Below are 12,500 nucleotides of genomic sequence, written 5' to 3'. Positions count from 1 at the left end.
ACAGACAGACAGACAGACAGACAGACAGACAGACAGACAGACAGACAGACAGACAGACAGGAAGACATACAGACAGACAGGAAGACAGAACGACAGAAAGACAGAAAGACAGAAAGACAGAAAGACAGGAAGACAGAAAGACAGAAAGACAGGAAGACAGACAGACAGACAGGAAGACAGACAGACAGAAAGACAGAAAGAGCAGGAAGACAGGAAGACAGAAAGACAGAAAGACAGGAAGACAGACAGACAGACAGACAGACAGACAGACAGGAAGACAGAAGACAGAAGACAGGAAGACAGAAAGACAGGAAGACAGAAAGACAGAAAGACAGAGAGACAGGAAGACAGGAAGAGCAGGAAGACAGAAGACAGGTAGACAGAAAGACAGGAAGACAGGAAGACAGAAAGACAGAAAGACAGAAAGAGCAGGAAGACAGAAGACAGAAGACAGGTAGACACAAAGACAGGAAGACAGAAAGACAGAAAGACAGGAAGACAGGAAGACAGACAAACTGCAGGTCGCTCATGTTCACTGCGACAGGGGAAATATTAAATACTAATCAGCAGCGTTTTAATTTGGTAAATGATTCAACAAGATATTCTCTGCTGGATGCCTCTGTGCTTTCAAAATAAGAGCACAGCATGGTTTCTATTTAATAGCATCAATTATCAGACATTAATTCTCACTGTTTTAAATTAAGATTTCTGAAGAGGAAAAAATACTCGGATACAGAAGTTAAAGATTGCTACAGGACAAATATTCTTTTTAACTGAAGAATTATGTTTTTTTCCACACTTATTAATTTCTCACCTGGAATCTGCTCCTGCACATGACGTCTGTTTGGGTTCAGAGGAATTAACTCCTGACATTTCTGTGCCTGCGTTCCAGGATCTGATCCGATGATTAGATCCCGTGTGACAGTCGAGCGTCCTCAGTGACTTCATGTCCTCGTCCGTCTCGTCTGTCTCGTCCGTCTCGTCCGTCTCGTCTGTCTCGTCCGTCTCGTCCGTCTCGTCTGTCTCGTCTGTCTCGTCTCGTCTGTCTCGGAGGTTTGGTGATCGGAGTTTTAATAACAGTATAATTCACTCAATCCTCTTCTTATGAGGCTCAAACTCTTGAAGTCAGACTTTTACAGAATTCACTGATTTCAAAGGATCAAATATTTGACTTTATGGACACATTCCTCATCTGTCTCAGGTGAAATCCTCTGTTCTGTGTTCTGACACTGATGTGAGTGCATCTGTTAAACTGTAGAAACCAAAACTTGAATCTGTGCTGTCTGGTTCTTCCCTGATTGTTGTCGTCGTTATGTTTGCGTCGATGAGAGAAGAACAAGAAGAATCTTGAGAGACGCACGGGAGAAGTTTGTGTTCCCTGAAATAACGACTTTTAAGAAGATGAACTTTCTTCGGAAATAGATTTTAAAATACCTGTCGGTACAATTTAAATGGAATTAAACAGACTAATAAAAGCTGGGATGGTTTTCGCGACCAAGATGTTCGACTGTAATGTGGGTGTTGTGTTGTTCTGTAACAACAAACCACAACGTCTCCCTGTGTTTAGTGGTCTCACCTCAACCAGAGTTTATCAGTCTCATCACCGTGCACAGACCTATTAAATAATCCTGTAGTAAAGCACCACATGTAAATCTGTGTTTTCCATCCTTCCTGTCGGTCGTGACTGATTGAAAACATTTATATTTAGACTCGTGAAATGAAGGAGTGAACGTTGACATCAGGTCTGATCAGCTCCTCCTCCTGCAGCAGAGCTCCTCCTCCTGGTGACTCACTTCTCATGATGCCTTGATTCCTCAGGTCGGGGGTCAAGGTCCAGAGTATTACATCATCGTGAGGAGGGAGGGTTTTCTCTTTCTGATCGGCCCAGTCGCGCCCCAGAGGCTCTTCCGTCCACTCGACTGTGCGTCTCTCTCCATCAGCGCCGAGCTGGAAACGACCTGGAAGTGATGGAGCTGCAGAACCAGCTGATTAGCATTCAGATGGTCTGCTGCTCTTTAGCTGCTGCTCGCTCTCACTCATATGAGGACACACACAGACACACACACACAGACACACACACACAGACACACACACACACACACACACACACACCCCTCAGTCTCATTACTTAGTGGTTGTTTGGTACCTATAGAACATGATAGAAGCACTACAGTTAAATATCCCTTTGGTCTCTCCTCCTCCCGTCTCCATCACCTCCAACCCTGGGGTTTTGCACTAATTGAAATTATAGGCAGCTGTGTGTGTGTGTGTGTTTTTGTGTGTGTGTGCGTGTGTGCGTGTGTGTAAACTGCTGAGCTCGCCAATCTCTCACTTAATCCTGACTGGAATAACTAAAGACTTCATTAATGAGTCTGTCCATCCCCCTGTCTCATATCTGTCTTTCTGTCAGATTTCTGCTTCCCTCTCGGCGCTGGAATAAACCTGCACATTGATATGAAATCACATCATTAATCCCCAAACGATTATTTAATTAAAAGTACACACAAGGTGCACACTGTGCATATGAATATATAATAGTGTCTTGAAGTGTAAATCCTCACCAGCCTCCCAGACAAATCATATTCACACATATTAATATTCAAGTCTTCAACCCAGAGTTCTGCAGGAGGTTCGTGGGACTGGGAAGTTTCCAGTGGTGATCAGTCCTTCTCTTCCCAGGTGAGGTCCCAGTGCAGCAGCTGCTTGGACTCAAACCAGTGCCTCTGTGCACAGGAAGCAACCAGTTCATCAACATTATGTATTTCTGTCGTGCACAGAAATAATAAGAAGCTTGTTCACGTCGAACTCTCCCTCACACACATTATAGAAACAGAAACTGAGTCCAGAAGTCTCATGTTCCCAAAAAAGGAAATCGCTTAGAGATCCCAGCTACATGTCAGTTCCAGGGAAGAGTTATTATTACATAGAACACACACACACAGAGACACACAGACACACACACACACACACACTCATATACATACACACAAACTCATATAGAGTACATGTGTTTTTAGTTCCATTTATATCTTCAGAGATATTTCCTGTGTTACCCTGTCTGTGTGTGTGAGTGTGTGTGTGTGTGTGTGTGTCTGTGTGTGTGTGTGTGTGTGTGTTTGAGGGAGTCCCCAGGTTTTCCAAACTCCTTATTTGGTTAAAGATATACTGGAGATAGGAATGAAGGAGAGCGAGATAGCCACAGACTCTAGAGAGAGGGAGTGGGGGGGTGATAGGGAAACTCCCTGTGATGATAGAGAATAGTTTAAATGACACAGAGGAGGGTCGGACACACACAGACACACACACAGACACACACAGACACACACACGCTTCCCATGGCGCTGCCCAGTAACATGATGTCGTCATGAACCTGAGTCTCAAGTATTTAAAAACGTCCGAAACCACATTTCCATTCACACTGAATATGATTTGAGAATACAAGGATTTCAGTTCTCGACCTTTTCTTTTGTCACGTCTGTTGAGTTGTTGTCACATGCTGATGATGTTGTGCGTTTCGTGTGTGTTGCATTCAAGGAAACTCAGACACAAACATGGCTGCCTCCGTAGAGAGGACTCGCTGCGGGTGTAAATATAAAGTATTTAAATATAAAGGCTCATTCTAGAGTAAAGAAAACGACAATTTATACAATTCAGATGAAACGCACGAGTGAAAACATCACCAGGATTATTTAATATTCAGTTTCTACCCATAGATCCTTTTCAGCTGAACCTCACACCCTGAACTCTGAGAGATGAGATGACATTTTGACACTTTACATTACAAACAACCTCGGTTTCATTCAGATTCAGACGGAGCTCGTCTCTGCCCGAGGCGTCTCTCATCCCATCTGAACTCTCCAGCTGTTGTGTGTGTGTGTGTGTGTGTGTGTGTGTGTGTGTGTGTGTGTGTGTGTGTGTGTGTGTGTGTGTCTTCCTGTCGTCAGGTTTCACATCAAACAGCTTCACAGGGTTTGATGCGTGTTCGGGAATCAGAAGCTTCAGGGAACCAGACGTTAAAGGTTCAGTCATAAAGTCATTCAGTGGCAGAGCAAACATCTTTATCTTCATATGAAGATATGAGATCCACAGGCAGAGAGACAGAGTGTGTGTGTGTGTCTGTGTGTGTCTGTGTGTGTCTGTGTGTGTTCCCATTAGCCTCCATAAAGTCAGGATTATGTGTATTATTGAGCCTAGTGGAGCTTATTAAAGAGGCCTGGCTGCGGCGGTCGGTCTATTGTTGTGGTTTCCAACTGTGGCCAACATCATTATCAGCTTTGTCTTATAAAACCACTGCGTAAACAGCACACACACACACAAACACACACACACACACACACACACACACACACACACACTTGTTCTCTGTATGTTGAGCAGTGACTCTTCAAGTGAAAGCTGCCAAAACACAAACACACACACTTCTTCTGTTTAGTCTGTGACCAAAGTCCACCCACCAGCAATCTGTTCCCCACAAACACACCCGCTCGCACTCTGAAAGGCTACACACGCGCACACACAGACACACACACATTTCTTTGCAGCGCACAACATGTTAGTGTTACAGTCACATTTGCACACACACACACACACACACACACACAAACAGAGCGGCAACATTTTTCTCTCTCAAACCGAAAATAAAGCACTGGTTCCCAAACTTTAATTTTCCAATCCAAATACGTCTCTAAGGCAGAGGAGTGACCGGCTGCTTCCTGTGTGTGTGTGTGTGTGTGTGTGTGTGTGTGTGTGTGTGTGTGTGTGTGTGTGTGTGTGTGTGTGTGTGTGTGTCTGTGTGTGTGTGCCATGTAACTACACACTTTGTAACTATGTTTTCTCTGCTGGATACCAGAAACAGAACACGTTCAAACAGATAAAGAACAAATTCAACAGAAACAATAAGCGTTCAAAGGGACTTTTATTCTGAAATTCTCTCACAGTTGCAGTTGATTTAAGAATCTGCAGAATTCAGAAATTAAACCAAAGTATTAGTGATGAAAATAAAGAAGCTAAAGACATTTATCTCCGGCGGTATTATGTTTACAAATGCATAAAATAATTATTTCAAATTTGGGAAAAATGTAATTTTGACTCAATAAGTGATTTATTTTGGTGGGTGTTCAATTTTGTTTGGGACCCATGAACTTGATATATCAAATCTGTCTTTATGGAATTTCTTCAAATTTTGCTCTGTTGTCACTTGAACTGATGGGATTTCAGAGGTCAGAGGTTAAAGGTCAAGCCGACCTCATATGAGTCTGATTTAATAAATGACTTCTCACCTGGAAACTTGATGTTAAAGTTTGATCCAGCTGCTGCAGAGAGTTGTGACATATTTAAAACATATTAGTTTACACAACTTCCAAGTGTTGCCACATATCTCCCCCCCGGCCGGTTTCCACTCGTAACGCTCCCTCAAGGAGATAAACTGTTTATGGATTATGGATAAGTGTTATTACGGAACAACAGGGACTTCTGGACCCTAATATCAGGGGGGGGGCCAGAAACCTGCAGAATCATTTGTTTATTGTGGAGGCGAACGTGGAAAATCATGACGACAGAAAACCAAACACGAACAAGCGTGATCGGCCAAAAGGAAAAGTGAAGGTCACCGACGTGAACAGAGGTCAGCCGCCGGCGCCCACCGGACGACCCCCCCCCCCCCCCCCGTGCCTGGAGCTGTTTGTGTATAATCCACTGAACTCGTTCCGTTATCTCTCCTCCTCCGGGCGTCTTCCAGCCAGAGGAAGCTTCACTGAGATGTTTTAGAAACGCTCTCTGGTGTTTTAAAGTCAGATGGAGGACGTCTCTGTGGAGACAGATGTCCACACACTGTGTGAGAGTGTGTGTGTGTGTGTGTGTGGGCGTGAGAGCGTGCTGGTGCGATACACTCGTGAACGCTGACACACAAGTGTGATACAACTTCTGTCTGAGTGTGTGTGTGTGCAGAGGTGTTTCCATCCCTGTGGGGACCAGTGACACCTTTCTACAGGACTGAGAAATGGAGAGGTCCTCACGAGTATAGAGGCTCAAACACGCGTGTGTACATTTCACATTCAATGTGTCGCTGTCACAGGTCAGACTGTGTGTGTGTGTGTGTGTGTGTGTGTGTGTGTGTGTGTGTGTGTGTGTGTGTGTGTGTCTGTGTGTGTGTGTGCGCACAGTATATTAACATGTAATTTAACACAGACACACAAAGAGCCAACGCTTACTGCAAACAATCTAGGCTACTGTCTACACACACACACACACACATACACACACACACACTTACACACACAATTCATTAAAGTGTGTGCAGTATGTGAACCTTTACTCACACACACACACACACACACACACACACATTGATCATTGGTCTGGAAACAATCTTCCCCGCCCCTGTTGGTGAACCCAAACATTGCGTTGCCGTGGCAACCGGACAGCGCACTGTACAGCCAGCATGTTTGTCATGTGGAGGGAAGTGTGTGTGTTTGTGTGTGTGTGTGAGTGTGTGTGTGTGTGCGTGTGCGTGTTCACATATTTAAGTGAGTGTGTATGTGTGAAACAACAGAGGGAGATGAGGGTTGAAACAAAGATGATGAATCCATCATGGATAAATAATCTCTGCATCGTGGCACAGTCTGGAAAAGCGTGTTTGACGAGTGTGTGAAACTATGTGTGTGTGTGTGTGTTGTGTGTGTGTGTGTGTGTGTGTGTGTGTGTGTGTGTGTGTGTGTGTGTGTTGTGTGTGTTTTTCCAGTGAGTTGGTCATCTGTGGTGTTTGCCAGCTTTAACAGAAGAGTCATCATTCCTGAACTCAGGGAGAGGAAAGACCAACGAGTCAAATCAGTTTTTATTCTCTTGCTTTGACAGAGATTCTTTTGGAGTCACACACTCATGTTCAACCTGAAAACTCTTCTTAACTCTGCAGAATTACATTTTCAACCCTACACCTTCTTATCCTCAGTACAAGTTTATTCATTTGTTTACAGGAGAATTAGGCCAGAGTTGAAACTGTGGAAATACTCAAAATATATCTTTCATCATATGAAACATGATTTTCTTTGGTGGCAGACTTAACTAAATGAGCAGATAACATCACTGCTTCAAATGTCCCACACTGATGAATCAGGTCAATGACCCAGAACCTTTGTTCTTCAGCTGGTTTCCTGGATTTGTTTGAAGGGAACTCGTCCCACAGCCGGACGGACATGATGCTCTGGCTTCTTCTGTGTTTTTTAATGCTGAGTCGTCCTGTTGGAATCTGCCGTGTGGACGGATTCCTGCCGAAGTGATCGGTCGTCTGAAGATGTCCGTGTCGTGGACGAGTCTCTGGTGTTTGTGTCTTTTAACACAACTCGGTTTCCTGTTGTCAGCCTGAAGCTCCTCAGCTCAGGCTGGTGGAGGCTGGATTGTTAACGAGAGCTCGTGTGGGAGTGAAGATCTGCAGGTAGCGACTCAGCATGAAGTCGCTCTCACAGGAGCAGCCAATCAGCAGCTTGGTAAACACGAGACACAGACTTTGTTTATCTCGAACAAGTCGATAATTCAGAAGAACTCATAAAGTCCCTGCGTCCTCATTTGGAACGGAGCAGTCCTCACCGTCTTAATATAATAAACCTTCCTCCTCCCGATCCCCCCCCACTCCAGCGTGACTTCACTGACAGTCTGTTGGTCGTTAGCGTCCTCGGGCCAGAGGGTGAAGCTCGGCTCCATCTGCTCGTATGAGACTCTGATAAACGGGCTAATCCCTGTAATGAGTTAACCCCTCATATCAACGTTTGTATTTCACATATTAATGGTTTAATCTCTGCTGTGTCTGTGTTGTACAGCGGAAAGATTAACCTGTGATTCTCTGGGGTAACATTACATCATCATCAGGCTGCTGTGTGCTGTGGCCAAATCTGTTTGTGTGTGTCTGTGGTGGAAAGTACGAATTCAGATTTACTCAAAAACAACTGAAATATAATTGTTACACTTTGTTATGATCTACATTTATGCATTTGACTCAATATATAGTCAATATTCATCCATGATTTTTACTTATGACACAAAATTATACTTTTGTTCTTGTCCGTCCTCATCTTGGGTTTTTTTAAGGAGAAGGGGGCGGAGCCTGACACATGCTTCGTTGCAGAAGACTTGAAAGAACACAGTGAGACGATAAACTCGTTAGGAAATTGTTTACTGACGTTAAATATCAAATGAGAAGTGGAATTATTTTCTCAGAGACTTCTGTAAAAACTAAGCTATCAGTTAGAGTCGCCCTCCGCTGGTCGTTCAGGAGAATGCAGGTTTCAGGCTGTTCCACGTTGGCTTCACTTCCCGGATCCGTCCATTTACGTAAACAGTGGATTCATGATATAAGATATCTGATGATTCAAGGCAGGTTGCAGGCCTGTGATTAGAGATAATGGTTTGTGTGTGTGTGTGTGTGTGTGTGTGTGTGTGTGTGTGTGTGTGTGTGTGTGTGTGTGTGTGTGTTTGTGTGTGTGTGTGTGTTTGTAAGTGTGTGTGTGTGTGTGTTTCCCGGCCTCTAGGCCAGATTATGAGTTGTCTCTCTGCAGCTGTCTTTGCGATTGCCTGTAGTGGATTTGGATCAGAAATCAGGTTTTGTTCCAAACTGGAATCACAAGATAAACAGACACACACACACGTGCATATATCCTTTGGGCACTGACACACAAACACACACACACACACACACACACACACACACACACACACACACACACACACACACACCATGTCCCGCTCCATTGCCCTGTGACCTTAAATAGTAGCTTTCCTGCCAAATATGACAAAGGACAACTGTGACAACAATCACACACACACACACACACACACACACACACAAACACACACTCTTACTGGAGGATTAGTTTCTGTCTCTACACCTCATGGGTTTGGTTGTTGGTGAAAACTTCAGAGAGAGAAGTTGGTTTATTCCATCGTCAGTTCAGTGTTTTGCTGATCTTCATATTTCATATTTCATATTTCATTGGGCTCTGAGGGTCGAGCTGTTGTTCTCTATGTGTCGTTTCTCATGGAGCTGGTTTCAGACCCGTTTCTCTCGGGCTGAACCACAAACCAGAGCTGGTCACGTGACTGTCTTCTCTGCGTCTGGTTGAGAGCGATAATGTGCTGAGGTTATTAATTATTGCAGCAGCAGATTTCATCATCACTTCTTCCTTCATTCTTATTTTCTCTGCTTCCGGTCGGGACAGATTTCTTTTCCTTCTCAGATTCCTGACTTGTCTGTTTGCTGATCTTTTCAACAGTTTGTTCAGTTCATGGTCAATTCAGCCGAAATGTGAACCAAGACACAGTTTATTAGCTTTATTAAAACTGAATTCTTGGATTGGCTGAATTGACGATGAATTGTCCTGATTTCCCACAAGACAAAAAAAAAACATATTCTCCTCGAGTGAAGGAGTGAAATCAGTTTTTTAATATGACCTGAGAACCAGACATTCAATCTGGGAAAGGAAAACGTGTTGTGGGAAAACCAGCTGCTGCTCTTCTCTTGTTTCCTCTTGGTCCGTCCTGTCCTCACTTTCTTCTCTTCTTCCCTTTTCCTCTTCCTCCTCCTCCTCCTCCTCTTCCTCCTCCTCAGTAAAACCATCAAGGTGAGAGTCATCGACGACGAGGAGTACGAGAAGAACAAAACCTTCTACATCGAGATCGGCGAGCCGCGCCTGCTGGGCGGCAGCGACACCAAAGGTCAGGAGGCTGCGTGCTCTGGACACCAGGGGGCGCTCAGGAGGAGATGATCTCTTTCTCCTGCTCCTCCTGACGTCTCCTGGAACATGCAGCAGCTTGTGGATCATCTCACCACGCCCGCCCCTCCACTTCCTGTGTGTGTCTGTGTGTGTGTGTTTTTGTGGACATAATGCCGTGTTGTTTTGTTTACCATTGCATGCATTTACCACCCTCCTCTGTGTGTGTGTGTGTGTGTTTGTTTGTGTGTTTGTGTGTGTGTGTCCCATACAGGAAGACCCTAAGTGTTAGGATCTTAGACCGGGAGGTGTACAATAAGCAGTCGTCCTTCTACGTTCTGCTCGAAACCCCCCAATGGAGACGCAGCAGGAAGGAGTCGACAGGTGTGACAGCCAATCAGCACAGAGAACACGCCCCCTAGTGGATCCTGAGTCAACAGGCCGAGCCCAGAAATCACTGACACACACATTCACCCTCACTGCAGCTCGCTCATGAAGTATTTAATCCTGGTTAATGCTGATGTGCATGTTCACGGATGCATCTATAATTAATTATCATTCAGTATATATATATATATATATATATATATATATATATATATATATATATATATATATATATATATATATATATAATCTGTAAAAATAACTATCTAACCCATAATCCACAGCTCAAGATTTAATATTCATGGTCACACACACACGAAATAAGAACAGAACATTTAGGATAAGAGTTTGTACGTTTATACATATAGATTACAGATTGTAGATTATAGATTATAGATTATAGATTATAGATATTAGATGTCAGGGAGCGTGGACAGGTGGGTGAGACGCTGTGCTAACATGAATCATAATTTAATAAAGCACCAAACATAAAGCTGAGGGTCCATGAGGACACATCACACGTCTCAGGGGACATGTCTCAGAGCGTCTCCTCCTGTTGATTCTGGATTCAGGCCGAACACACCGGAGACCTTCTCCTTTCTCCACCTCTCTGGGTTTCCTCCTTTGCTTCTCCTCAGTCGTCTGCTCATTGGACTCACACCTGTCCTCTCCTGTCCTCTCCTTTCTTCTCCTCCGCCCTCTTCTCTCGTTTCCCCCCCGTCCTCTGTTCCCTGCAGGTGAACATGTCTCTTCACGCTGTCCCCATGCAGCTGGAGGACGTTCACTGTGGCTGTGATCACTTCCTGAAAACTCGTAACCCATAATACTAACGAGGAAGTAATAACCAGCAGCACAGAAATATCATTGTGTTGATGAAGAGTTTCAGGCAAATTGCATCAAAGACATAATAATAAAAACTGAAGTGCTGTTACCAAGAGGCATCATCTGCTTCGGATTGGAATATAAAAGCTCATTTCTGCTCCAATTAAACAAAACATGACTCGCAAATTAAATTCCCTAAGTTTAATTATAGTTTATAACTATAACAAAGAAAACCAAAGCTCTTTGGTTTCAGCTCTTTCTCTTTCAGAGTCACTCAGGTTCAACGACTGGAAGATTTCCAAATTAAAACTGTTTCCTCTTTCCTAAAAAACACCTCGAGCTCTAATCTCTGCTGATTCTACATGATGGACGATTATTTAAGAATAGATTCAATTTAAAATGTGCTGATTAAATTATGATTTAAAAACCACTTCACGAACAATTCATTAAACAACAACAGACCATGAACATCCCCAATTATTACAGATCCTGGTTGTGTTGATAGTGTGTTGATGTTGGTCCAGATGTTGTGCAGCAGATTTACTCTCAAGTCTCTTTCTTTCTTTCAAATGATTTTACTTGTTTCTAATCTAAATGAAAAAATACACACATAGTGACAGTGAAAGTGCGTGATCAGGTTTAAAGATGTGTGTGTTCACTGGGGTGTGTAAGGTTTAATGTGTGTGTCTATATGTGTGTCTGTGCATCTGTTTCCATTGTGTTTATCCATTATCTCGTTGGAGCTACTCATCCTCCTCCTCTTCTTATAGTTATACATTAGCTTTCACACACACACATTCAGACACACACACACACACACAACCATTCAGACACACACACATACAGACGTGTGCATTTAGATCAATAACATAATAGTTTGGTCAATTTTAAAGCAAACTGCCGCTTATGTTGAAAAAATGAATCAGAAAAGAAAACACTTTGATTTAAACTCTCACACACACACAAACACACACACACTCACACACACACACACACACACACAGCAGTTTATATCTAGCAGCCATCAGCAGTGTTTTTAGTGATGATGGGATCAAAGATAAGGGCTGGACATCACGTGATCACAGTCAGGAGATCAAACACACCTCCGGGAATCACACACACACTCAGACACACACACACACATACACACACACACACACACACACACACACACACACACACACACGGGGCTACTGTGTGTGTTTAATGACTGGTTTTATGAGCTGTTGTGAGTCTCTCTCAGGTCGTTGCAGCTTCAGATAAACACAATAATATCAAATCTTATTTGTAGATGACAAAGAAAAACTAAATTAAAGTGAAGCATCATTTATTAATATTGAAAACTGAGGAGATCATGGATACAATCATTTACTTTATATGTCAAAAGTATTTGAATCATTAGTTTTAGTTTGAGGTTTTTCTTTGTGTCCTTACAGTTGATATATCAAAGTTTGAAAAGGTAAAAAGTCTCTGTCGGCGTCTTCTTGTTTCCAGTGCTTCTCTGAGAGCAGCTCTAGTGACACTAGTTCTACGTTCGTGTTTTACTGTTCTCAGTAAATCAGCTCTGCTCACACAGACCTGACGCACGGAGAC

At 43.4% G+C, this 12,500-nt stretch overlaps 1 protein-coding gene across 16 annotated transcripts in view; it reads left to right on the top strand.

The window, feature by feature from the left end:
* The window catches only part of slc8a1b (solute carrier family 8 member 1b), a 103,069-nt gene that overhangs the window by 60,201 nt on the left and 30,368 nt on the right, over positions 1-12,500 (top strand). For 3 of the 16 annotated variants that reach the window (XM_061087371.1, XM_061087363.1, XM_061087358.1), the window contains exon 4: positions 9,596-9,702. In XM_061087371.1, the coding sequence (XP_060943354.1) occupies positions 9,596-9,702 (107 nt within the window). The other 13 variants (XM_061087355.1, XM_061087369.1, XM_061087366.1 and 10 more) reach the window with 11 other exon arrangements.

This window comes from Limanda limanda, chromosome 15 (genome assembly GCF_963576545.1).
Source record: "Limanda limanda chromosome 15, fLimLim1.1, whole genome shotgun sequence".
NCBI lineage: Eukaryota > Metazoa > Chordata > Actinopteri > Pleuronectiformes > Pleuronectidae > Limanda > Limanda limanda.
The sequence above is the reverse complement of the archived record's forward strand: the minus strand, read 5'-3'. Positions and strand labels throughout refer to the sequence as shown.